This window comes from Rhipicephalus microplus, chromosome 1 (genome assembly GCF_043290135.1).
Source record: "Rhipicephalus microplus isolate Deutch F79 chromosome 1, USDA_Rmic, whole genome shotgun sequence".
Classification (NCBI taxonomy): domain Eukaryota; kingdom Metazoa; phylum Arthropoda; class Arachnida; order Ixodida; family Ixodidae; genus Rhipicephalus; species Rhipicephalus microplus.
In genome coordinates this window covers 64,291,363-64,318,720 of record NC_134700.1, presented here as the reverse complement: position 1 = coordinate 64,318,720, position 27,358 = coordinate 64,291,363, and the positions used below count along the sequence as shown (strand labels likewise).

The following is a 27,358-nucleotide window of genomic DNA, read 5'->3' as shown; positions in this document are numbered from 1 at the left end:
GCAGCCAAGAACACAACCCGTGCGTCCTAGTAATTCCGAAGGACGGACATTTCACGGAAATGCTAATGCATCACGTGCATCAGATGCTACTACACGGAGGAGTTCGAGTGACACTAACGCAACTATTGGCCAAGTTGTGGATATTTCAGGGTCGAAATGCAGTGAAAAGAGCACTCAAAAAATGGTAAGTCTGCAAGAGGCCTAATTCAAGACCAATCACTCAAAAGATACCTCCATTCCCGACAGACGGAGTCAACGAAGCAGAGTCATTCAAGGTCACGGGATTTTACTCCATGGGAACTCTTTATGCAAAGGACAAGCTCGAGATCATGCAACAATATGTACTAATATTCACGTGTGCTGTAACGAGAATCGTACACCTGGAGGTTACGAACGACTTGTCATCAGCGAGTTTTCTACAAGCATTCCGACGATTTAACGCTCGACTGGGAATGCCTGCAGTTGTCAACTCGGACAATGCCAAAACATTTATAAAGGCTGAAAATGAAATTAACCGACCATAAGTTGTAAAAAATTACTGCAGTGACCACCATATTCAGTGAAAAGCAATAGCCGAGTGCGCACCGTAATGAGGAGGATTTTATGAGCGCCTCATAAGAAGCGTGAAGACGTCGATGCAAAAAATAATATCTAAAAGGACAGCTTCGATAGGAGAGCTACGAACTATTGTAGCAGAAGTTGAAAAAGCACTCAACAATCAACCATTGACCTACCAGTACGGAGAACCTAACAAACAAATGCCAGTAACACTGGTAGACATCGTAGGCGGACGACGAAAGCTTCAAGGCGTATAAACAAGCCTATAAGCCTATACAATGGTGACGTTGATAGCGCATGGCGAAGCAGATGCGAACTAGTGTGAGCTTGGTCGAAAAGATGCCAAGACGCGACAAGCAAAACCACAAGGTGACATGGTGTTTGGGAGAATGTGCCAGATTAAAAAAAATCTACCATGGTCGTTACGGAATAACAAGAGCTTGTCCCCCCAAACGGGCAACAAAGAACTTCCCAGAAGACTTGTGAACCAAATATACCCTCAGGAAGGGTGTTTCAAACAGCCAGCCAAAACTTATCCAACTACAACTTGGGTGGGCGGGAGCCTATAAAATATGAGCAAATGCCAGAGAAGAAAAGAACCCTGCTGCCTGGCGAGCGCGCTGCTTCACTTCTAATGAACCGCTTTTTGGTTTGAAGCAGTCTTCGGTCTCGATCGCCTTAACAATAATGAACGCATATTTTGACCTCTTCTAAAGTGATGCACAGATTTTTAAGAATGTTTGTACTGTTAGAATATAAAGCTTTTGAGAACACAGGACAGGCATGGTTCTGCATATAGAATATTGTTCGAAACATATTAAGGTAGCCTCAGCATAAACTATTCACGTTCCAACATGGTCGAATTTTATAAGCCCAAGCGCCAGAAAAAAACGCAGCTGAATTCTAACATCGGTTGAATGTACCTGCAATAAATCATGACGAGCACGTCTCTACACAAACCAGCACGAGTATTGCGGAGTTATGCAGCATCCTTACAACATGTGCTCCCTTAGCAGCCATATTTTCTATATGGGGTCTTCAGTTGTGTTTCTCAGTGTAGGTTACCCCTAAATGCCTAACTGACTCGACCTGAGGTATGACATCTAGTCGGTATAGTAATGAAATTTCCGCTGGAACATTTTGTGCGAGAACGACGATAGTGTTTTTGTTAATACTCAGTAATAAGCAAAAGCGATCCTAAAACATGTTTTATGAAACCATGAAATGGGTTCGCTAAAAAAGCTTATTGCCTCACGAATTCAACGCCACAAAATTTTAAGAATCCATCCAGTACGAATGGAGTTACAAAAATATGTCACACGCTGCAATCGGACTTTCTCTACTATCGTCCTCACGAAAGTGCTGGAAGCTAAGCAGAGAGGGGTGACATAAAAAATACGTCACGCGTGCATCGTGACCTTGAGCACTTTTTAATATTGTCTTCGAATACGCGGCTTTTTCAGGGTAATTACGGGTACATGCCTGGACGAGTCACAGCCCCTCGCAGCGATCTCGGTAATAACAGAGCTCACCATCTTGCAATCAGTGAATGGCTAATAGACGGCCTTATACGAGTGATTTTTGTGCTTACTCGGTCATTTTTCGAGAAAAAAGACGGCATTGTTTAGCTGATTTTGATCATTTTCGTGAGTTGTAGGATGCGTGCGGTGCTATATTTGGCTCGCGTAATCTCGGGAGTCTCTAAAACCGTTCAAAAGTGTTTTCTGACCTTTTTCGAAAACAGTTGCAGGACCGCTTTAATACCCTCTAGACACGTTTTCCGACCATTCTTGTATGTCTGCAGAATTAGGTAAAGTGTGTGAATGTCCGCTGACACAGCAAAAAAAGTCCCAGCTTTGCCGCAAAGGTGAAGCGATAAGTGGAATAGCAACAAAGTGGAAGGTCACGCGCAGAATGGCGAACAGGTCGCAATGTGTGCCGCGTTTCTCACGCACAAATAACGCACGAAACGTACTCACAGGTACAGATGAACGCGAATGATCGTGTGAGTAGTTACTTCGCTGTATCTGAAAAGCACGCTGTTTTCGCAAATGGAGACTGTGCAACGACTGCAGTGACCTTCGTTCGCCCGGTAACTACAAGAGAATCGTCACAGTAAAAGCCCAACACCAGCCAAGACGTACGATGCTCCCCACGACGAGATAAGGGCGCGCGAGAGAGCACCCACTCCTCTCCTCTCCGCTGGCTAAAGTACGCGTGGAAGATGAGAGCGCGCGCCACCGCGTCGTGACGATGTGGCGACGCGCGCTCACTGCGTCATCTTGCTGATAATGCTGAAAACACGATAGTTCTTCTCGAGACGGCCGTCAGCAGCGGCAAGTGGTAGATATAAATAGCTTGCCGCTTGAACGATGAAGGACGTGCTCCCCGTTGGCTCAGTGGCTAACGCCTCGCATTCACGGCTCTACTGTCCCACGTTCAATTCTGTGCATCAAAGCTTTTTTGCCGATTATTTTCCTTTCTTGTGTTTACATATACATCACTGACCATATACACAGACCTTTACGGTGAGTGACGGTGACGCTGACGTCGACGCCGGCGGCAACAACCAGCAAACACTGTTCATACAATTGCTATCGCAATAAAACAATGTCATCAGCCTACATCGTCACCTGTACATGCTGCTGTAAGGGGATAGTAGATAGTAGTGCATTAAATAGTAAGTGTGATAATAATGACCCTTGCGATAGACCCCTCATTTGCCTATATTTTGAAGAATGCACACGAGACTACGAGCAGTAAAGTTCTCTATCACTTAAAGGGACGCTAAAGGCCACTATTAGGTCAACGTTTATTGTTGAAATTGCGGTCCAGAAACCTAGTAATGTTACTTTTGTGCCAAGGAAGAGCCTATTTTGAAATAAAATCACGTTTTAGTGGTCCGCATTGCGTTAGCCCACTTTAAATTACCTGCATCAAGAAGCTGACCGATTGGACCGGCTCACGTCACTGTTGCCGTGCACAACGTTCAGTTCTTTTCGGACTGGCATGGTAGATGGACATGTTTTTGGAATGCTCGCGATTGACTGCGCAGATAGGTGGTTTTGCATGTTTTGAACTTGCCTTTATAATTATTAAGGCGGCAGTCAAAATCTTTGTAGCACTTATTACATTGTACGGCTTTTTCGGCGGTCAGTTACAAGGTATTTATTAGTTTTTGCATGTGTTTGTTTCTTTCTGTTTTTGTTTTTTCTTGCCACCCCGTGGGTGAAGTGCACGTACATTGCACACGCAAATTTTTGTATTAGAGCTTGGTCTTTATTTTTTTCGTAGGGCAGGGAGCATGTGTTGTAATTACTGAGTGAGACAAGTCATAAGGACAATTGATATCAGAAAGACATGGTTAAAAAGGCTGTAAAGTGTTCAGGATGCGGAGTGGGTTTTAAAATAGACCCAAGTGCAGAAGCAATGGAGAGAAGGCTGACGCGAAGAGTAGGCAATGTGAGGTCGAGGAAAAAATGGAGAAAATGTTGGTTGCCAAGAATGAACTGCTGATGAGAGCCACTGAGCTGGAGACTGCGTTGGCGACAGAGCAAGAGAAAACGAGGGCAATGGGAGAAAGGTTGCTGTCCGCCGAGGAAGCACTAGCCAAGGTGAACAGAGGAGCAGCCGATGGAGAGAACAGTAGGGCTCCGGCAACCAGAACGGCGGAGAAGGAAGAGCAAGCAAGTTTGGAAAAAACAGGTTCAGCCGGTTCAATTGCCGCAAGGCCCAGCTTCAGCGAAGTAGTGGTGGGGCAGGGAGGGGACAGAGCAGCCGGTGTTACACTTGCAAGTAACCCCCAGGTGCAGGACGCTCCAGATGAAAAGTCACAGCATGTGATAGTCGCCGGAGACTCGAACTTAAATCGATGCGCAGAAGCTATCAAAGAGAGGGTAATAGATGACAAGAGGGTTGCAGTAGGGACGTTCCCAGGACGCAAGCTGCAAGCAGTCATGAGGCGAGCGAGCGCACAACTCAAAACTACAGCTGATAGACGAAACCTCGTGATAATTTCAGGCTGTGTAAACGTCGCCTTAAATGAAGATACGCTGGACTAGCGACCATACTGGAAAAAGGGGTCGATGACATGTGCGCCACTTCTCCTCAAGTACAGGTAGTGATATGCACAATACCGGAGGTACCGGTGCGTGACGGCAACCTGCGAAGAACGGTTGTCAACTCAAACCAAGAGATATGGCGGATGAGTCGAGAGAAAGGCTTTGAGCTGGTGGAAATAAACAGTGAAGTGGATACGTGGGGTGGTTTTCAATGACACAGAATTCACTTTGCTGGGCGGCTGGGTCATGAGGTGGGTTGGCGACTTGCAGGACGCGCAGAAGCTTTTTTTGGGGGGGGGGACGCGGGTCCTTCTGTGTGCAGGATAGCTAGTAAGGAGGAAAACAACCAAGGAGACACTTTTTGACAGGTATATGGACAGATACGATTCCAAAGTGACACCAGTATCTCAGATAGGTAGTCTGAGGCAGAAATAGACGTAGCCACGAGGGCCGAGCCAATTCAGACATAGGGTATATTACCATGCAGGGTGTCAGGAACAGACTGAAGTGGGAAGAGATAGAAGAATAGCTGAGCGAGGAGACCGATGGTATATGGTTTTGTAGAAACATATCTTCGGGACATGGAACAACCTCCTAACAATCCGGAATACGCGTGGGAATATGTAATAGAATAGAAGGCAGCAGAAAGGGGGGTGGTACTGCGTCATTCAATCATAAACGTACAGACTGGCAAAGGGTCAAGCAGGAGTACAAGGAACATTTATGGCTAAAAGGAAAAGTGGCTGGGCAAATGACACTCCTTGGTTTGGGGTACTTGTGGACGGGAGCAAAGACCAAAGAGGAAAACCAGGCAATTGTCGAGTGTATATCAAAGGACATTTAGGAATAAGGAGGAGAGTGCGAGATAATTATACTAGGAGATATGAATGCACACGTAGAAGATATAGATGGGTATACTGACTCAACAGGCAAAATGATCATAGATATCTGTGAAAGGCATGATTTGATAATTTGCAAAAGTACTGAGAAGTGTGATGGGCAAATGACATGGGAGGTAGGAAGGCTGCAGTCAACGATAGAATACACACTGATGTCACATAGGATTTATGATAAGCTCAGGGGAATGCACATAGATGAAGGTGTCTCCAGAAGTCTGGGTAGTGATCACAAACGCATCGATCTAAGTTTTGGAAGAGCAGCGAAAATGGGAAGGAGACAAGATGAGCAACTACAGGAAAATTTTTATTCAGAAAGGCAAATAGAAATAGCTACTAAACAAATTGAGAAAGTAATCACTGAGAATAATAAATATGTATGGACATACACAAATTCGATTAGACTGTTTGGGCTAGAGCTTGCTAAGGCACGTGACAAGTCACCCGGGAAAAGAAGACACAAGCCCAAGAGTTGGTGGGATGAGGAAGTTAAGAGAGCCATAGCGAAACGTCAGGAAGCCTCTAGGGAACACAGACATGCTAAGCAGCGGGGTGAACCGACAGATGATGCTGAAAGAAAATGGGAAATCTTTCTAAGCTGTAGAAGGAATGCATCGCTTCTGATCAATGAAAAAAAATAGAAGAAAGAGAGCTCAGTGACTGGCAGAACTACATAAAAAAGATAGAAAGTCAGCTCCGAAACTTTAGAACCATCTAAACTCCCCAAGAAATGAGACGAGCCTAGAGAAGAGGTTTATAACTACAGCTCAAGGTGCTAGGCTAGAAGGGGACGAAGCTATTGAATATATAAGAACAAGGGTGACAAGAAAATTTCAACAAAAAAGTGCCTTATGCACCACAATAGACATGAATGGATCAAGTGGCACAATGGTTCCATTTTCACAACGAGAGGGGAAAGGGCTGAGAAGAGGGTTCCTAGTAGTACATCAACAGGCCCAGATGGCATTACAATTTTGCTGATAAAGACATTAGGTCCGCAATCTAAGCACGCTCTGGGAGAGGCAGTGAAAAAAATAATAGTCGATGGTGAAGTCCCCTATGGATGGAAACTTAGCAGGATGAGCATGATCTATAAAGGAAAGGGGGACAAAGCAGACATAAACAACTACCGTCCTATAACAGTGACATCAGTGGTCTACAGGTTGGCGATGCGGATAATAAAGAAAAGTCTGCAGGCATAGATAGAGGATGAGGGGGTGCGGGGGTAACTGCAGAATGGGTTTCGGAAGCACAGGAGGTTGGAAGACAATCTGTTCTCACTGACGAATTACATCGAAATAGCAGAAAAAGAACACAGGCCCCTGTGGCTAGCATTTTTGGATATTAAGGGAGCGTACGATAGCGTGGTTCAAGAGGACTTGTGGGGAATACCGGACACACTAGGTGTGGAAAATGGAGTCACTAATCTTTTAAAGGATATCTATAAAGGTAACAAGGCAGTTATGAAGTGGGAAAAACAGGTATCCAAGCCCGCAGAGGTAAAACGGGGGCTTAGGCAAGGGTGTCTTCTGTCACCCTTGTTATTCATGATGTACCTACAAGGATTAGAGGACAAACTAGAGGGAAGTGGACTGGGCTTCAACCTCTCTTTCGTCAAACAAGGTAAACTCATTGAACAGGCACTACCAGCGTTGAGTTACGCAGATGATATAGCGCTAATGGCTGACAACAAGGAAGATTTGCAGAGATTGATGGACATCTGTGGTAATGAGGGAGATAGGTTAGATTTCAGATTCAGTAAGGAAAAATCAGCAGTCATGATTTTTAATGATAATGAAGGTAGTTAGCTTAGAATACAGGAGGTCACGCTAGAGATAACAGATAAATACAAATAACTGGGCGTATGGATAAGCAATGGGACCGAGTACCTAAGAGAACACGAAGTATATGTGACGACTAACGGTAAAAGGAATGCAGCGGTGATGAAAAACAGGGCACTGTGGAATTAGAATAGGTATGTGTGGTAAAACGTTGTTGATGTTCTTGTTGCGACCGCAACATGGGATGAACACATGGTCACATTACGCCATGTATTTCAACGTGTGCGCGAGGCGCGTTTAACTATCAAGCCGAAGAAAAGCGAGATAGGTTCCCCGACGACTAGCTTCCTTGATCACATTGTGGGACAAGGGCTGCTACAACCTCAGAAGGACACATCAGACAAAATCGTGTCAGCGAAACGGCCGGAAAGTAAGAAAGAGCTTCGAGCCTTTCTCGGACTTACCGGCTACTACCGAGAGTTTGTGCCCAACTATGCCGAGATTTCACATCCACTTACCGAGCTCACAAAGAAAGGAAGTCCTAATGAGCTGGAATGGCGTGACGAGCATCAGGATGCATTTCAAAAGCTCAAGGCAATGATGTCAAGGCGACCCATACTGAAAGCACCTAACCTCGAGAAGCCTTTCGTATTGCGCACTGACGCATCATCACGGAGTTTGGGAGCTGTCCTCCTACAAGAACACAATGGTCTCCTGCATCCAGTGTCCTACGCCAGTAGAAAGCTGCTACCGCGTGAAGTGGCATATTCTACAATTGAGAGAGAATGCCTCGCCATCGTGTGGGGTGTCCAGAAATTTCATGTGTACCTCTACGGCAGGCCATTCGTTTTGCAATCAGACCACCAGCCACTGAAATACATCAACTCAGCCCGACAAATCAACACACGAGTGCTACGCTGGAGCCTACTCTTGATGGACTACGACTTCCACGTAGAATACATTAAGGGCTCAGATAATGTCGGCGCCGACTATCTTAGCCGCACATCTCTTACTACTGACTAGGCTGTCCGATTACTCGTATAGACACACAAAGAACTCATGACGCGGGTAATACGTTGTCTACTCTATGAACATGCCTACCCTTCTTATCCCCACCGTTTCGCTGTTCTTGAACTGGGGGGAAGATGTGGTAAAAAAACGCTGCCCTAGAGAGTGTGCGTCATGCTTTGACGTAGAAAATCGGTGTGCGGGGCCGATTTAGTATTTCAAGGTGCGCGGGAATCATCATGATGGTGATAGCGCTAAAACTATGAGCGCGCCTATGCGCGTGCTCGTGCGCGTACCACGTGAAAGGCTCCCGAGCCACGGGGACAGCTCGGCTAACCCCAGAGAGCAAGGACAAGTTCGGGCCACGCCCCGGCTGCTCGTTCTGACCCTCCGTGTCCGGGCCTCGTCCCGGCGTTGAAGTCCTCGGGTGCCTCCTGGACTGGGCATCGCCCCACCTCACCCCAGAGAGCAGAGAGCAAGGACAAGTTCGGGCCACGCCCCGGCTGCTCGTTCTGACCCTCCGTGTCCGGGCCTCGTCCCGGCGTTGAAGTCCTCGGGTGCGTCTTGGACTGGGCATCGCCCCACCTCGCCACCCACGTTGGTCTGAAGCGGCGTTCGTCACGGCCAGCTGCTGTTCTGGTCTCGGAGCGAGACGCTGTCCCAGGTCTGTTCGCGGCAGACGGGCGGTACGCTGTTCTCGGTTGTGTACAGGCAAGCCCAGGCGTTGACCACCGTACTGGGATGCCCCTGGCGGTTATCTTCTAGACCGAGCCCCGCCTCGGTACGAACTCCGCAAGCACAAGGCACACCGACTCCTGACTGCCAGAGAGCTCAACGTCAAGCGCAACGTTCACGCCCCAAGAGTAGAACGCGAGTGAACGAACAAGAACGTTAACTCCCTTCCGCGTAGGACCGTGAACTCGTGTATATATGTGTGAGTTTATGTTGTGTGTATCCCCTTGTCCGTCTTCGTGTATATAAAAGTCTCTCGTTGTCCTCGAACGTCCTCTGTTCTCATCTGGCTAACCTGCGCCCACAGTTGCCCACAGTATGATGGTGTGAGAGGAGTATGGAAAGAGGTCATGGTTTCTGGTCTGACGTTAGGAAATGTGGTCTTGTGCATGAGATCAAAAGTTCAAGCAAAATTAGAAATTAAGCAACATGGAATAGGTAGGCTTGCCTTAGGAGCTCACGGGAATACAGCAAATCAGGGAGTACAAGGTGATATGGGATGGACATCATTTGAGGGCAGGGAAGCTAGCAGCAAGATAAAATTTGAGAAGCGATTGAGAGAAAGGGGGAGGAGCGTTGGGCTAAAAAGGTATTCATCTACTTGTACATGAAGAATGTCGATACAAAATACAGGAAGCGAACCAGAAAAAGTGACGAGTAAATACTTAAGAAAGAGCAGGGGGCCAAACCAAAAAGAATTATCGGTTAAAAAGAAGGTGAAGGAAGCTGAGACCGATATGTGTAAAATTCGCATGTATAAAAAGTCTTCACTAGAGATTTTTCGAAATTTGAAGTAGGAAATTGCCAAGGATGGGATCTACATTAATACTCGTAGAAGTTCTCTACTGTTTGAGGCCAGGACGGGAGTATTGCGAACCAAGACATATCGGGCCAAATGCGAAGGGGTAGACACGGTATACAGTGCGTGTGGAGAGGAAGAGGAAACTGCCGAACAATTGATAATGTTCTGTAAAGGGGTTCACCAAATAGTTTAGGATGATGGCGCAGAGTTTTTCAAAGCACTGGGGTTTAGAGGCAGGGAGGGCAAAATAGACTGATATTGGGTAGAATTACCTAGAAGGAGGTTATATGATTGGTGACTAAACTCAAGGCACGAGTGAAAATTAAGTCCTTTATTGCAAAGTACAAGTGCTCAACCTCACCATTTAAAGAAAAAATAAGTCTAGTTCTTGGTTCACAAAGTGTTACGGCTTAATGGCGTTAGCCACCGCCCGATTTAAAGGGTACAGCCATATCAATTCATCCAATCCGTCCATCCAGCCTCGTTGCCCGGCTTTACTGCAATAGTAGCAGCAGACCGTAAAAAGTGGGAGCCACGGCAGCAACGAAGGTCATTCATCAATTTTCTGCCATTGGCTCCGAGATCGGAGACGTTTTTTGATTCAACTGCACCCCACTAGATGGCAGCAAATGACCAGCGTAATTACGCGGAAGTGGAATTTTCTAACCACACGTGCCATTCCCCGTAGACACGTCCGGCGGTTCTTTTTTTCATGAATTAAATATAAACGAACACGCAAGATTTTATTGCGTCTTTTCATGCACGGAATGTTCTTTCTTTAGTGCAGTTATATTGATTACTAGTGAATTCTTGTGTGTGGTTCGTCTGATGTCATCGAGATTTTTTCGAGAATGTCCTAAAGCAGCGCATGTACTCTTGTGCATTTACCTTAATTTATCGGTAAGTAGGACACTCTTCTTGATAATATTGTCGTTTTAGTTGTTTTCATACATTGAGCTTTCAGTCTGACGTAGATTGTTTTTTGAGTGTCCCTTTAAGAAAGCATAGACTGAAGCCACAAAGTATTAAGGCAGTCCTAAGCTATGAAACGAATCTAGCAGTTTCACATGCTCCACACTGTCATTAGCTTTCGTTATATCTAAAGTTACCAAAGATGAATATTGTTTTTTATAATGAGCAAGATGAATTCTACCTTCGAGATACACGTGCGCACACCAAATGGAGCAACCACGTCTGACTTAAATTCCTATTTGTCTTTGCAGTGTCATTTTCCCGACATACAGCGATCTACACCCAGGTGAAAATGTTGACTGGGAATCCAAATGGTTTCAACTGGCATTAACTAGATCAACTGGTCCCAGTTGGAGGCCCACTGGTTTCAATGGGGAATCAACTGGGAACAGTTGGTCCTAGAAGTGTGGCAGTTTGGGCTAGTTGGTATGACATGACGATAGTCATAGCGCGAGAACTTAGCGATGACAAGGAGGGTCCTTCTTGTCTCTTTATCGTCATTCTGTTCTCGCGCTAAAACGATTGTCAAGTTGGTCCCAGTCGCATCTCAACTGGGACCAACCAAGTCCCAGTTACATCTCAACTGGCTGCCAACGGTGACCATCCACAGTTGAACTGGAAGCTGTTGCTTCGAACTGGAAGTGCGACATGTTCTGGCTGTATGCTTCTTCACAGTGAAAGATGAAAAAAGTTGTACTTGTTTGTGTGTGAGGTAGAGTTGTTGCACATCAAGAAGTGGACTGTATTCAAGTTTTTATTTGTCCATACACACAGAGTTGTACCGGTCCACCAGCCTATTGAGACGTGTAGGACGATAAGAAAACGTGTGTCTCATGATTCACGAATCTATTATCTTATTTTCTCTTCATTCTGTGTGCGTTGGTTTAACCTCAAAGATTCGAATAAAATAATATTATCGCGGAATATTGAGTTGCACAGGTGCTCACAAACATTGCATTCAAACGTACGCTTGTTTTAGCTTTAGTATATTCAACTGCATTAACCTGTTTCCAATATTTTTTGACGTCCATCGGGGTGACAATACGCAGGCGAAGTGGTCTCGATTGACGTCAGGCTGTAATACTGCTGTAATTTTGCATGCAGCATGCCTGCTTGAGAACCTTGTCTGCTGCCCAAGAACATTACTTCCAAACAATGAAAAGTAACACACTACTGAGCCTGTAGCTAGTATGGCCAAGACTGCCCAGAACCTATATTGCTGCAAAGTTCCAACGCAAATAAGCATCGCACATCGCCACAAACAGCTTTACCACAAACGTCTACTACTCTCCTTCCTCTGTCACATTGTACTTGAATGGCCAGCAGCCGTTATTGTAGTTGCGTATCTATATATTCTTACGCTCAAATACTGAATAGAACAGTGAACTATAATCGGACGCATAAAAGAGACTGAAATGAATTATTATGTGGAGATTCCGCTATTCTCAATTAAATAAACACACATACAGAAAGCTTTTTACCACAGTGACGAGCAGTTTCATAAAGCATATTTGGCTAGAGCTAGATGCCAGGCCACAGAAAAGCAAGGAAGCGTGGCGCAGTTGTGATGTTCTTGATGAGAAACGTGGAGTCATGGCACGCATAGTTTAGGTATTTTGATTAGTGCTCGACAGCTTTATCTATAAAAGATTTTACGACTTCGCGCAATCGTCGGACAAGTGTTTTTGCATGTGGCAAGACAGATATGTGGATCCATCGTGTTCTGAATGCCGTGCAGGCTGCCTTGTCTGCTATGCAGCCGTATGAAGGTAAATAATTCCTTATGCTTCGAGTAAATGAAGATGTACACATATGGAACGTTGCCTTGTAAACAATGCTTTAGACATTGCAGAGTCTCTGCCATTTGTTTTAGAGCGTCGTAAAAGCTGAGTGTAGATCGCGCAATACTTGTGTTCAACAGTATGCTAAATAACAACGTAATATACTCCTGCAGTCTTTTAGCTCTACGCAATGTACTAGAAAAAGGCACATAATATCTCGGTAATCAGATACTCCCAAACCTGTTGTCAGTGTATAAGCTTCAGCTTTACTGTCCAAGGCTTTGTTTTGCTGTGGTGATAAGCTCGACGTTTTTTAAATCGCAATACACAAAAAGGTGATCTTTACAGATAGGTTCAAACTATTGTAGTGTTAGATTCATGAAAAGTCTCGAGGGAATTAGAATTTAGAATTGTACGTGTACGTGACACGAGTAAATAGCGTTATTATTTGCAGTGCAAGGTTGTAAGTTCTACCGTGTTTATCTGTACCATTTACTGATACGTATAATAAATGTGTTGCTATTTTTTCACAAGCGTTGTTGACAAGGATAGAGGGATTTGTAGATAACTGCGATCGCAAGTAGAAAGGCACAATGAAGCAGAAGAAAACTTAGAAGTGCTTAATAAAAATATCTGAGAATGGTGTAGTCATCGATTGAGTGATGTATTACGAGGTGTGAATTAAGAGCCGTAGTTTCTGTTAACAAGAGCTGCCTGTAATGGCGATATAGTGTTGTGGTTTGGTTGAGAACAATATCGGCTTTACTTTGGTGCACACTGTACAATTTTCTATAAGTCAATGCTAGTTATACGTTGATTAAATTTATTTCTGGTAGTATTGCAAGAGCAAAGTAGTAAATATAGTTTGGCGAATAGTGTAAATATTTCTTTCAGATGGTTCCGTACGCAAAAGATCTGCAAAATTTCGGGCGTCTGCCACATTTCCAAGGAAGAAATCAAGATATTTCACAGCCTCAGCCCGCTCTATCTGCAAAGTTTCCAATAAATGGAGTCTAGTTTCAAAGCAGAGGTTCGTCGTCTATATGCACCACAGAGTCCACTGACAATTGCAAAGGATTAGGACCAGTTTAAGTGGATTATGGTCAAATTCCAAGTGGGGACCAGTTGCCAAAGGGCCCCAGTTGAAACCAACTGGGAACTGGTTCCCCCTGAGATTCGGACCATAAACCACATGAACTGGTCCCAGTTGTTCTCAGTAAGAATATTTTCTGCTGGGCGCGACTATATATAAATATTTCGACGAGTTTTACTAGAGTCGATGAAAGTGCTATGGCCCTGATCAAGCAAGTAAGCTTCTAGCTTATTCAGGGCCATAAAGATGTGCACGCTCGTACAAAAAATAAGAGAAACTTGCACTTCTTTTTTTTAATATGTTGTTTGTTTTATTTTCGATGCGATCTTTCAGGATACGTTTTGGCTGACAATGGATACGATGTGTGGCTAGGAAACGTCCGCGGGACCACCTACGGGAAAAAGCACAAGAAGTGGGACGTCAAATCCAAAAAGTTTTGGAATTTTTCGTAAGCATCACCATTTCTTTTCTTGAGTGGCGTTGTATAAATCAAGCTGCAGATAGATGGAATAGAAAAGAAAATTTATTAGAAGGCAGAGAGGTCGGCCTTAACGACAACGCTCTAGCGTGCTACTCTACACAGGGGTAAGGCAAGAGGAAAGCAAAAAGGGATAATGATGGGGACATGGAGAGGTGGTGCATATGTGGGACCAAATACTCTCAAAAACTGCTACAAGGACTGTTTTAGATTTATTCAGTGTCAGTGGACTAGATACTAAGCTGTAGGGTAGTAAATGGGTGAAATAATTTCATTTGTACTCCTGAGAAACGCGACTATAGGTCGCAGTGGGGTTCTCCCACGTTGAGACGGGCAGGCTGAGCCTGACCGCCACATCGTGGGCTCTCTCACAAAGCTGATCCTGCTTGTTGGGTCTTGTGATGGTGGAGCACTACTTGGCCGGGTCCACTTGATCACTGCCCAGTATTGTGAGGCATTGTCAGAGCGCATTCTCTAAGTTAGCTACTTACCCACAACGGAGGCAAGAGCTGGTTGTGTAAGTATGGGGGTAATAGGAGAGGGGTAGACTCTCCTTCGTAAGTACAAGCTGTTTATGTAGTGAGCATATTGCCAACCAATATTAAAGTGATAGCTTGAAATAGTCCACGTCGACGAAATGTCAGCGTCGGCATCGTTAGTTGTGAGCCGATAATTGTGTTGTGCGGGGGCAGACATTGAGATGAATCAAAATAACTATGCCAATATCTTTTAGGCCCAAATAACTATGCCAATACCTTTACGGGCACATTGGAATCAATATTCTTAAGGAGCACCCCATGCCGCCCCATTTTTATTCAAGGTTGGTCGATGACGTCCTTGGTGCCACGGGAAAGGGAAGCTTATATATTTTATTAGGTACTTTGAAGAACACCCACGAGAATATTTCATTATGTCATTCATATTCAGCGTCTACCGTAGGCTTCCTTGCCGTGTCAGTAAAAAAAATCATCGGAACATAACCTTGTGACCTCCGTTTACAAGAAACCGACTGACTGACACCAATATCTCCACTATGGCAGCAACTACGTTAAGTACTGTAAACTTGTCATACCATACAGCCAGTCTCCTTGGTTTAGGCTTATATGTTTTGACCAGGCCAATTCAATTCCTAACTGTTAACAACTAAGCAAGGACCAAACACGGCAACAGGACCGGTAATCTGTCATCAACGCCGCTATTATAAAAATCTAAAAAGCAGCACCGCCGCCATTTGATAAAAAACACGAATTGGATCCCGCAAATACTATTCTCAATCTTATTCTAACGTATTCAGCATTTCACCTAAAATAAATCGCACCCTTAAAATGTGCCACAACATTTTGTTTGAGAGCGGCAAGAATTGATGTGTCTTCCCGGAATCTCCACACGTTGTCTACAGACGAGCGAGGAACATAAGAGATATTGTAACGTCCTCGAAGTTAACACTCCTGAATTGGGTGTGACTTTGTGCATGCACGGTACAACAGCTGGCCTCTATCAGTCCGCCAGGGACTTAGCGGCATCTTTTGAGTCACCATGCTTCATCTTCTTGAAGAGATGAAGCATGGATCATTGTAAGACACTTAATAGAGACATTGCAACGCTCTGTTTAAAATCAACGCTCCAGAAGTCATGCATTTACAATATACAAAATAGTTATGAGCCATGCGTCGTGTGTCCTCGACGTATGTAGTAGTGGTAGTAGGTAGCCACCTCTCGTTTAGTTCCTGGAATGTCCGCTGGATGGTGGTACTTGTATATAAGGAAAAGATGTGAAATGGTGGTATTTGGAGGACTCAATAGATGGGCGGACGGACGGACCAACGGACGAACAGACAGATGGGCGGACGTACGAACGGATGATTCACAGTTTACCGATAAAACCCTCCGAAGCAACGCCCCATTCATCATCGTTCCCTCCGTGGATAGGGTGGATGAATGAAAGAACGTTATTAAGGTCCAATAGCTGGTGCTAGTTTTCTAGTTTGAATCGGGATGGCTTTACGTTGGAACCGAAAGACCTAGCCTTTCTGCCGCATGGTAGGCCCGTTGGACTGCCTGTATTTGTACCTCTAATGTAGGACTGCGCAAAGCTGCGTCCCATCGTACTCCAGTATTTCCCTTGTTGATGCGTAACGCTTAGCAATGCCAGAGCATATGAGCACGATCTATAGTGTTGTGGCATTTGTCGCATGTTGTAGGAACACAGAACTCCGGATCAATACTGTTAATAACAGCGAGTTCGGGTAAGTTCTTCTTTGTAATTGCCTGTGCATAATAGACTGAACTCTGTTTAGTTTGCTGCCAAATGACTAGTGAAATATGTTATTCATACGGTCATGGTATGCCATACCAGGTTTGATATCGATACCACTGTCTAAATGGTCAGGAGAGCTAAATGTCGCAGGCGGCTAGATAGACAGATACGCTCAAAGTCAACGAAGTTTGCTAAGAAATGCTTCGCATTTAAAAATGCTATCGCCCATCTGTTTCAAGACACTGATCCCCGTATTCAGAAAGCTCCTTGACTTGAACTAGACCTGACGCCGCCTTTATTCCAGTGCGTTTGAAACACGTTTGTTAGTATGGCCGTGTTAGAACCGCTTAACGATGGCGCGTTTGAAGTGCGTCGTGCTTCGAAGGCGGTGGCAATCGTCTTCAAGTCAAGAAATGTTTCTGAATGCGGGGTGAGTATAGAATGCACAGGTAAAGAGTTGTCGAATTTCTTGAAGAGGCGAAGCACCCGACTTGCTTTTCCACATTTCTCTCTGCACACACATATACAGCGAGAGAGAAAGAAACATAAACTCATCGAAAGTGTTAAGACAACCAAATGTCTGTTAAATAAAAAAAAACATTTTCTTGTTTTTCCCAAGATCTGTGCAAAAGCCACATTTTTTGTCATCCTGTGACTTCGTTCTTGATTCCACAAGGGCGCCAAACTGTCTCATTGTTCATATTTCAAAGGTCCGAAAGGAAAAGGAGCGGGCATAAGCAGTACCCTGTAGAAGTAGCTGCAACATAGGATGATCAAGTGTCCGTTCGCAATGAATAAGAGCCTATGTCGAGCTCTGAAAAAGAAAAATGCCATTCTCTCCTCAAAGGGAATCGCGAGGAAATGCGAATGCATTTCTTGCGCTGAGAGAGGGTACCGTTGCTGTCAGACGTTCGCCTTCACCGACTTTTGCCATCGCCTTGAGAGGCGCCCAGCGAGCGAACGTTTGAGAGTGAGGCACCGTAAAGTTTTCTAAAATTATTTAGAGGGTACTCAGGCGCTGCGATCATTCTGAGGCCATGGATGTGATGGCAGTACACGGATTTTCCTAGTCTTTGTAGCTGTAGGTGGCGAATCGCTCTCGTGCTGGTTTTGGTTTTGTTTCCGAAAAACGAACCCTTTTGGACATCATGAAAAAATTTGAAATGGTAAGCCTAAAAGAATAGGGTAATAAAGCGCAACTGTTGAGCATTTGCTGATTTGGGCTTCGTGACAAATCATCTCCAAGCCACACAAACACAACGGAGCCAGAAGTACGGATATTGGACAGATACGTGTGCCACTCATCATTCCCATGTTCGTTGAAGCACCATGCGTTGCAGCTCCCATGGACACTAGCACCAGAGTTACCTCTAGTGTACATGTAGGAAACTCTATGTGAGGCGTGAGCAGACGAGAGAGTGGTGCGCAGGGAGGAGAGAGAGCGTATGATGAGCTAAAGAGTGGCGAAGCACTGCACCTAACTTCTCCTGCACTCTCTCGCACTACAGGCTCCGGTTGCTAGGGGTGAGAATAAGCACGCGTGCCCGCAGCTGTTTCTATGAGAGAGGCAGTGAAAGTGGAGAGATAACACGCGAAGGTGCGCGGAAACCGCCTCAGACAACGCCGGATGCCCCACATAAGCGGGAGACACATGGTGCGATTGGGCATCGGATGTGGCGCGTGACGCCGCACGCCACGTATGATGGTTCACGACACATGGGGTGAACAGCCATCAGCGCTCAGGCTCGGCCCACAAATGGCCCCCTCAGGTTGTCCGCTCAGAAGACATCGTATCGTCTTTATTAAGAGCAAAATAAAGAAGCTCGCACAGCCATGTCATGTTGTCTAATAACATCATCAAAAAGCTACGCCTTCGCAAGCGACATTCATCAACACAGCCCACATTCATTATCGACTCCAAGCGTGGGCCAAGCAAGGTCGACGTTCTCGGTAGTGCCGCTCTCTTTCCAACGTGAGCTCATTGTCGAGTGCTTTTTTTACCAACACGATAAAAACTCGTACGCCTATATGACTTTTCACCTGTGCAAGTGGTTTAATCGACGGCCTAGATGTAAAAAGCAAATGTGGCAACGAGGCATACCGGTTCATCAAGACCTCTGGTACCACTGTTTCGTTTACCTGCGAAATGAGCTTCCATCATGGCTCGACATCTCGTCGTTGGTTCGGAAACCGGCGCTGCCTTGCAGAAATAGCACACTTCAAGCATCACTTTATACAATCATGCGTTTCTCACGTCAGAAACAGTCTATCCGATGGTTTTGATGCCACTGGCAATTGTGATATCCAAAGGGCGATCGGAGCGGCGAGGCAGAAGCTTCCGACGACGCCCACCTGTGGCACCCCTTGTCACGCTCCCGCGCTGCCATTGGCTGTGGCTGCTACCCGGCGCGGCTGCCGCGCGGCTACATTTAGCAAGTTAAATGTACGTGCGGCGTCCGAATCGTCGCCGCATGCTGTTGGACGCCTGTCGGATGCGGCTGTTGCCATGAACAGCCGTGCGGCAAATTGCATCCGAATTCGCACCATGTGTCTCCCGCTATAGCCGGACTAAGAAATGCATTCGCATTTAAAATATCTTGGGGCGACACAACAGGGAGGAGTGGGTGGGTGCTCAGCCTTTCATAATTCAGATTAGAGGAAGCCCGAGCCTCTCAGCCCACCCATACTCTCCGCCTATGATAGGCATAACTCGGTCAAGACTTTAGCCAAAAATAGCAAACAAAAATTGCCATGTCACCATTCATAACTTTTGGTTGCCATTTGTCTCTCAAATTAGCCAATAGGGTGAACACTAGCCACCAGTTGCAACCCTGGGCGCTGCGTATGACGATTGCACTTGCACTGTAGGTGATGGTGCCCAAGATGATGGTCCGGATGCGCACGTAGTAGATCAACACCGCGTATGATGAATCACCATCTGGAACCAGATACTGTCCTTGATCAGCATGCAGCTCGGTCTCTCTGCCAGCTAGAACATAACAGTCCTCTTACCGCGACAAGCACTCTGCCGCAAATGCCCACTAGTTAAAGAATAAATACTAAAATTAAACCGCTCGCAACAGTTCGTCAGTTTCGGATTGATATTTGACATTCGGTTCACCCCGACAGGATGTGGATACAAGTAGCAGTCACTACCACTGCTGCGGTACAACCGTACGTCACGGAATACAAGGCTGAACACGAACAATACGAACACCAGGTTGAACTCCACAAATCAGCGACGTCAGCAAGCTTGCTGCAGTTCGTTGCGAACAAAAGAAATGTCACTGAGGCGTATCTTATCAGCCCAGGTATGTGGGAAGTAAATATCAAATTGTCCGACAATGATAACTAATTGAGACACATAACCAGTGACAAGCTAATTCCAAGTGACGCTAACCAGCCCATTGCGGTGTTTATGAAGAAAATGTTATAGACAAGATGTTATGGACAAGCTGAGCAACATGAACGATTGCTTGCTACGTTAAGGTAGACTATAAGAGCTAACACTGGTCCCAAGTAAAACTTCGTCTAGGCGAACGTGTTCGATGGGATGGCCTCGTCTTCCACTGCTTGGCTGACGTTCATCCAATACGTTTGCGAGAAGAATAGCTGGATGACTCTACAATATGAAACACAGAATATGAAATTTTTCTTCACTCACAATGTCAAGAAGGGGCATGAGCTCCGAATAATAGACCATCGCGACGATTCCTGGGATTGTTGGGACAATAGTTTCACCTAGGCTTTGCGAAAAAGTGTCACAATTACCAACACCTCAGCCTTTGACAAAAAATCTGTCGACCAGTGGGACAGAGTTATATTTTTCAAACAATCTTCAGGCTTACTATTGGATCAAGAAGTACCGCTTCATGTTATGGGCCTCGAAACGCTGACCTCTCGGAGACAAAAAAAACGAATAAGTGTGGGTGCGCAGCCTCAACCATGTAATGAAATGAGGCCGTCTACTGATTCGGCCAAATATTGCCGCATAGTTTTGCGTAGTTTTGTGTGAAAGAGGACGAAGAAGTTTAGACTGAACGGCTTTTTGACCTAGCTCAACGAGCAGTACAATCCAAGGTTGCCTTGAGCGTGACAACATTGCTGGAGCTGCCAGGTACGATGACTCACGGCGCACCGTATGTACAAGAGCTCGCCCAGGAGCCGGAACACAAGCCCTGTACCCTTTGACACGCCACTTCACCGAGCAAGCTGCCGCCAACGAGGCCTACCACCAGAGACACTGGAACAGCTTATTCACGGAGTGACTATGACTTCATCTCAAGGCCCCATTGTCTACGTCGATTTATTGCACTGTCCTGCACCCAGTGATGCGTATTCGCTTTCACAGAGAGCTGTTTTAGGATGTCGATGGCAGGTTGAGTAAGTAAACATGTCGTGGCGATCAAATACTGGAACAAAGCCGCCTAACTCCGCAACGTCTACGTGTGCCTAAAAGACGGCACCAAAACGTGGTTCCTGAACAGAGGTGATATAATGACATCCTGGCTCGAGTTTCAGCATTGCTTATTGGAGATCTACAGGAGTCCCTACCGCCGAGAACGTGCTTAACGGGCATATCACTCATGTATCCAGATGCCTAATGAGACCATCACCATGTACGCGGAGGACATGACGCAGATTTTCAGGGGAGCGGATCTGGTAATGCCAGAAGAAAAAAAAACCGCACTATTTTATGCGAGTCGTAAAGAAGCATATTTCTGCTGGTCTAGTACGGAGTTCTCTGAAGAGTATAGCGGGGTTTCTGACCGAAGTCACTACAATGGAGAAGGTACTTCATCAACAGTCTGCTCTATTCGAATTCCCGCTACCTTCAGGACCAACGGCACTAAATGAATTCTTGAACTGTTTGCTCAATTGTCAGCGAGAAAACAGCGAATCTACATGGGGTGGGACAGACGGAGGTAAGCAGCATCACTAGTTTTATCTGGGACGAGGTACAGCAGGTGCTGCACAACCGTCGCTTCCAACCGATGGCAACCAATCTAGAATCACCTCCTGTGTCCACTGATGTCCGGAAGCATACATATGCGTCGCCACGGTGGTCTAGTGGCTAAGGTACTCGGATGCTGACCCGCAGGTCGCGGGATCGAACCCTGGCTGCGGTGGCTGCATTATCGGTGGAGGCGAAAATGCTGCAAGCCCGTGTGCTCATTTTTGGGTGCACGTTGAAAAACCCAAGGTGGTCGAAATTTCCGGAGCTCTTCACTGCGGCGCATCTCATAATCATATGGTCATTCGGGACGTTAAATTTCACATATCAATCTATAAAATCGCATATATGTCGAAGGCTTGCGTCCTTTCATGCTGGTCTCTGGCCCTGCAGTCCCAATTCAGATGATGTCCCCAGTTCAATTTAATCAGCAAACGATGGTTTGGACATCGACGGTCGCCGTGCTCTTACGCTGTAGCTGGCGTACGTCGAAGACCCCTCTGCTACCATTGCGGTGAAGCTGGTCACATCTACCGGGAATGCCCGTACCGGCAACTTGGACTGCGTGGTTTTCTATTGATACGCCTCGTCCCCCAAAAAGTCAGAGGCCAAACCCAACTGAGGACAACCTCGCGCAGCGACGTCTACCTTTCCCACGGCGTCAATCACGGCCACCAACTTCACGGCGACGCGCAGTCATTAAATCACGTTGCGGTATGATGACACGGGGACGCTCCCTAAGTCATCGGCGGGAAAAAATGAAGGCAATGACCTTTGAAGGGCGGAATACCTCCCATAAACACTTGAACGAAACACTCCAGACGTTAAATTGACAACTGAGTGCAGTGTGAGAGAAACGCCGGATTCTACAATTGAACACAGTGACCGAGTTTCGCTCGATATTCCCGTGCTGATTGGTGGTCTTCAGGTCAGCGCACTGGTGGACACGGGTGCACATTTTCTAATATTAGCGGAAAATCGGCAACCAGTCTTAAGAAAGTGATGACATATTGGAATGTGACACATATTCGCACGGCGGTCACGCTGTTACTCCATTGGGTCGCTGTACCGTAAGAGAGAAAATACGCGAGTCAATATTTGTGATCGTCTGCTTCGTACTACGCGACTGTTTTCATCAGCTCATCCTCGGCATGGAAATCTCCGCGAGTGAATGGTGACTTTCTCGACGCCACGTGCAACACATTGAGGCGCCGATAGCCGTCGTAGGCCTGCGCTACATGTTGCTGACGAAAGCGTGACGCTGCTTCCCCGAGCGACTGCTGTCGTAGAGGTCACTTGTGAATACCTCAAAGAAGGTGACGTGGTCACCGAGAGCAACGAATTTTTTGCTGCCTAAATGTGTGTACGCATTGCGAAGCATTGGCATGTTCGTGAAGGACGGTCGCAGGTACTTGTCACAAATTGCAACTTCGAGCACCGACCTCTTGTCCGCGGCACCACCGTGGCTTTTGGAGACCCTCTAGCGGATATCACGGAGTGCTTTGGACCCGAGGAAATGTTTAACGGATACATGTTGCTTGACCACATTGACGTAAATTCGAAGCTTTCGGATGAGAGGAAAGCCGCCCTTCACACCATTTTGAAGAAATTTTAATCTTGCTTCGCCACGTCATCTAGAGTTGGTCAAACACCCCTCACGAAGAACCAAATCATTACCGACAATAATGTTCGCCCCATCCGACAGCAACCTGACCATGTTTTGGCTAAAGAACGCGAGGCTGTAAGACGTAGGTAAAGAATATGCTCGACGACAGGGTAATTCAGCCGTCCAGCATTCCGTGGTTCTCGCCAGCCGTTCGAGTGAATATGAAAGACGGAACGCTACGATTCTGTATTGATTACAGGCAGCTCAATAGCGTCACCAAGAAAGACGTTTACCCGTTTTCACGGGTTGATGGCTCTCTAGACAGGCTGAGACACGCGAAGTATTTTTCATCGATCGATTTGAAGAGCAGCTACAGGCAAAAAGAGATCAATGAGCGAGATCTAGAAGACAACGTCTGTAACTCCTGATGGGCTTTATAAATTTCAAGTTCATTCCTTCGGCCTCCGTTCGACTGCAGCTGCATATCACCGGATGATGGATACAGTTCTCGCTGACTTGAAAAGGTGAAACTGCCTTGTATACCTAGACGATGTGATCATATTCTCTGAGAGTTTTGAAGAGCATCTGAAGCACCTAAGAATGGTTATGGAAGCTATTCGTTCTGCCAAGCTCATGCTAAAACCCAGAAGTGCCATTTCGGCTACGATGAGCTGAAATTGCTAGGACATGTCGTGAGTGCAGATGGAGTTCGGCCTTATCCAGAAAAAGCTGCAGCAGTCACCGCCTTTCCTCTTCCGTATGACAAAAAGTAGCGAAGCATTCTCTCGGCTTCTGTGCTTATTATCGCCAATTCATTACCAACTCCTCGACGATAGCTGAACCGCTCACGCGACTCACCCGAGATTATGTACCGCTTTCCTGGACTACAGAGCAACAAGAAGCTTTTGCAGAGTTACGACAGCGAATTCAAGCAGCAACTGTTTTTGGGCATTTTGATGAAGTGGCTGATACCGAAGTCCGCACAGATGCACAAAACATCTGACTTGGCGCTGTCCTTGTACAGTGGCACTGGGGCATTGAACATGTCATAGCTTACGCAAGTCGTACTCTCTCTTGAGTCGAAGCCAACTACTCTACTGCAGAGAAAGAATGCTTCGCAGTCGTGTGGGCAACGGCAATGTTTAGACCATACCTCTATGGCCGTTTCTTCAAGGTGGTGACTGATTACCATTCACTGTGCTGGCTGGCCTATCTCCGTGATCTGTCTGGCCGTCTCGCTCAGTTGAGTTTGCGCTTGCAGGAGTTTGACATCACAATTGTCTATAGGCCTGGGCACAAGCTCGAAGATGCAAACGCACTTTTTGAGCACCTGTAGGACATCTTGATATGGACTCGGAGTATGCTGATAGCTTTCTCGGAGGCCTTAGTGATTCTGACTTTGTGTCTAGACAGCGAACAGATGAGGAATTGCGCACTGTTATTGATTCCTCAGAAGGCCGAAATTCTCACGTTTCTCAGCGCATTTCTCACGCACTGTCATCCTTTTGCCTATGGAGGTGCATCCATAACTATAAAAAATCTCGAGGGGGCAACAAAGCCTTCCTCCCTGTTGTACCAGCCGACGTGCGGGATGGCATCCTCCTCGCGTGCCATGAAGAGCTTACGACAGGACACTTGGGCGACTCACAGACTCTCGACAGAGAGCGCCAGCAGTACTATTAGCCACAAATTTCTACCAGTGTTCACCGCTAAGTGCAAGGCTGCTGCAAGTGCCAGCGTCACCAGATGCCACCTGCGAAACGTGCGGGCCTTTTCCACCCTATTGCACTACCACGGACACCATTCGGTCTCGTGAGGAAGGAACTTCTTGCCTTTCCCTTTGTAGGCCTCTGAAAACAAATGAATTATAGTGGCAACCGGTTAATTGACCTGTTGATGATGATGATATGTGGCGATTTGTGGCGCAAGGGTCAATTGGTGGCCAAACAGCGCCATTTCGATGAGTAGAGATGCGGACAATGATATGTTGCGTGGCTGTATAGGGGCCTTAAAATTCCTCGCGATAATGCGGGTAAAAACATAAGTATTAGGATCAGGACAATGACGTGATATGCATAGTAAAAAGGGTGACAAAGGTTTTGATAATAAAAACATGTAAACATATTTTTAGCACTAGCACAAGTGCCTCATCAGTGCCCTTGCGTCCAAGGGCTGCGAGGCAAGTGCTTTTAAATGTAGTCACTGCAGCAGCAACCTCTCTTGAGAGGTCACGCTACGCAATGCCTGGGTATATTACATGGTAAAAATCGACATCTTTTAAAAAAGCTAGCAAGGATTTATGGGTGAAAAGAGGTTCCCTACCGACAAACATTGCGGGGTGTAATGGTATATGTTGTCGGTAGGGTAATGGAAGGTGTTTTCTTCTTAGAGTGTCTAATTGTTTACGCTGAATTAAAACGTGAAGAACTGTTAATGCCTCATTACATTTGTCACACAATGGTGGATCGCCCCCGGACAAAAGAGATGTGTGTGTCGTGTATGTGTGTCCTATCCTGAGTCTTGTTAATGTTACCTCTGTTAGACGTGATTTTGATACTGGTGGCTAATGGCCAAGGTGTGGCTTGATAACGTGTAGCTTGTTTTGTGGGTGTCTATCCCACTTGCTCTGCCAGTAGTCCCCGAGCTTTCGTTTGAGAGGCGGCTTAAGATCATGGGGCGGGATCGACATGGGTGTAGTGGTACTGATTTCGTGAACGGATGCAGCAAGCTGATCCGCCATCACGTTGCCTTGAATCTCACAGTGCCCTGGCACCCAGCACACTACAACATGTTGGTTGAGTGTGTAGAGTGTGCATAAAATGGAGTAAAGTGAGACGAAGACAGGTTTTTTTTTGTTTTTTAAGGCTGTGCAGAGCCGTTACCACTCTGAGGGAGTCTGTATAAATTACTGCTTTTTGTATTTGTAATTGTTTGATGTGTTTAGCTGCCACAAGTATCGCATAAGCTTCCGCTGTGAGGATACTTGCGCCTGGATGTAGAGGGCAAGCATCCGAAAAGGAAGGGCCAACAGCAGCGTAGGACACGGAGGAGTTGGACTTAGAGGCATCTGTAAAGAACTCAGGACGTTCGTATTTGTGTTGAAGTTCCAGGAAGTATGTTCGGATATGGGCAATAGGCGCATGTTTTGTAACTTCTAGGAAAGACACATCGCAGTCTAAAGTATGCCACTGGCATGGTGGCGGGTATGCCAGAGGAGCCATTAAACTGTGTTGAAGTGACACTCCAGTGTCCTCAGCTAGACCCTTCAGGCGAACTGAGAAAGGCTGCCTCATCGAAGGCCTGTTTTGAAACTGAATGGAGCTCGACAAAGCAATAATAGTAGAGTATGAGGGGTGCTTCTTGTCTGCTTTCACCTTAAGAAAATAAAAAAAGGACATGTAAGTTCTCTGCAGATGAAGCGACCACTCATTTGACTCAACGTAAAGGCTTTCTACGGGGCTGGTGCGAAAAGCACCCGTAGAAAGGCGGATGCCCAAATGGTGCACGGGGTCCAGCATCTTCAAGGCACTTTGAGTCGCAGACTGATAGACAACGGCCCCATAATCTAAGCGGGTGCGAATGAGGCTTCTATACATATTCATGAGACATTGCCTGTCACTAACCCACGTAGTACGTGACAACACTTTTAAAACATTCATGGCTTTTAAACTTTTTTTTAAATACTTGATGTGCGGTACGAAGTTCAGCTTGTTGTCCAAGATTAGGCCTAAGAATTTATGCCCCGCATTTACAGACAGACGTTGACCGTTCAGTTCAATATCGGGTTCTGAGTGCATGCCTCTCTTTTGGGAGAACAAGACACACGTGCTTTTTGTGGGTTCAGTCGGAATCCGTTTTCCTCTGCCCACTTGGAGACCTTGTTTAAACCTAACTGAACCAGCCGCTCACACAATGCCAAGTTGCATGACTTGAAGCCAAGCTGAACGTCGTCGACATATGTGCAATAGAACATATTGCGGGGGATGGAGAGGTGCAAGGAATTCATTTTGATAGTAAAAAGTGTACAACTAAGTACACCACCTTGCGGCATGCCTGTTTCCTGGACAAATGTTTGGGAGAGAACACTGTTCACACGGACACGGAATGTCCGATTGGACAAGTAACTCTCGATTATGGAAAACATTCTACCGCACATGCCAAGGTGGGACAGGTCTCTTAGAAGTCCAAAGTGCCATGTTGTATTATAAGCCTTTTCGATATCGAGAAACGCAGAGAGAAAATATTGTTTATGGACGAAAGCGTCTCTGATCCGTGCCTCGATACGAACAAGGTGGTCTGTGGTGGATCTACTCTCTCGAAACCCGCACTGAAATGGGTCTAGCAAATTGTTCGTTTCAAGGAAATGTAAAAGTTGGCAG

The 27,358-nt window shown here is 46.1% G+C and overlaps 1 protein-coding gene across 2 annotated transcripts in view; it reads left to right on the top strand.

Moving 5' to 3' along the window:
- Positions 1-27,358, top strand: part of LOC119177993 (lipase 3) — a 293,263-nt gene that overhangs the window by 62,496 nt on the left and 203,409 nt on the right. For both annotated transcript variants that reach the window (XM_075870167.1, XM_075870165.1), the window contains exon 3: positions 14,018-14,132. In XM_075870167.1, the coding sequence (XP_075726282.1) occupies positions 14,018-14,132 (115 nt within the window). The remainder of the gene's footprint in view (positions 1-14,017; positions 14,133-27,358) is intronic.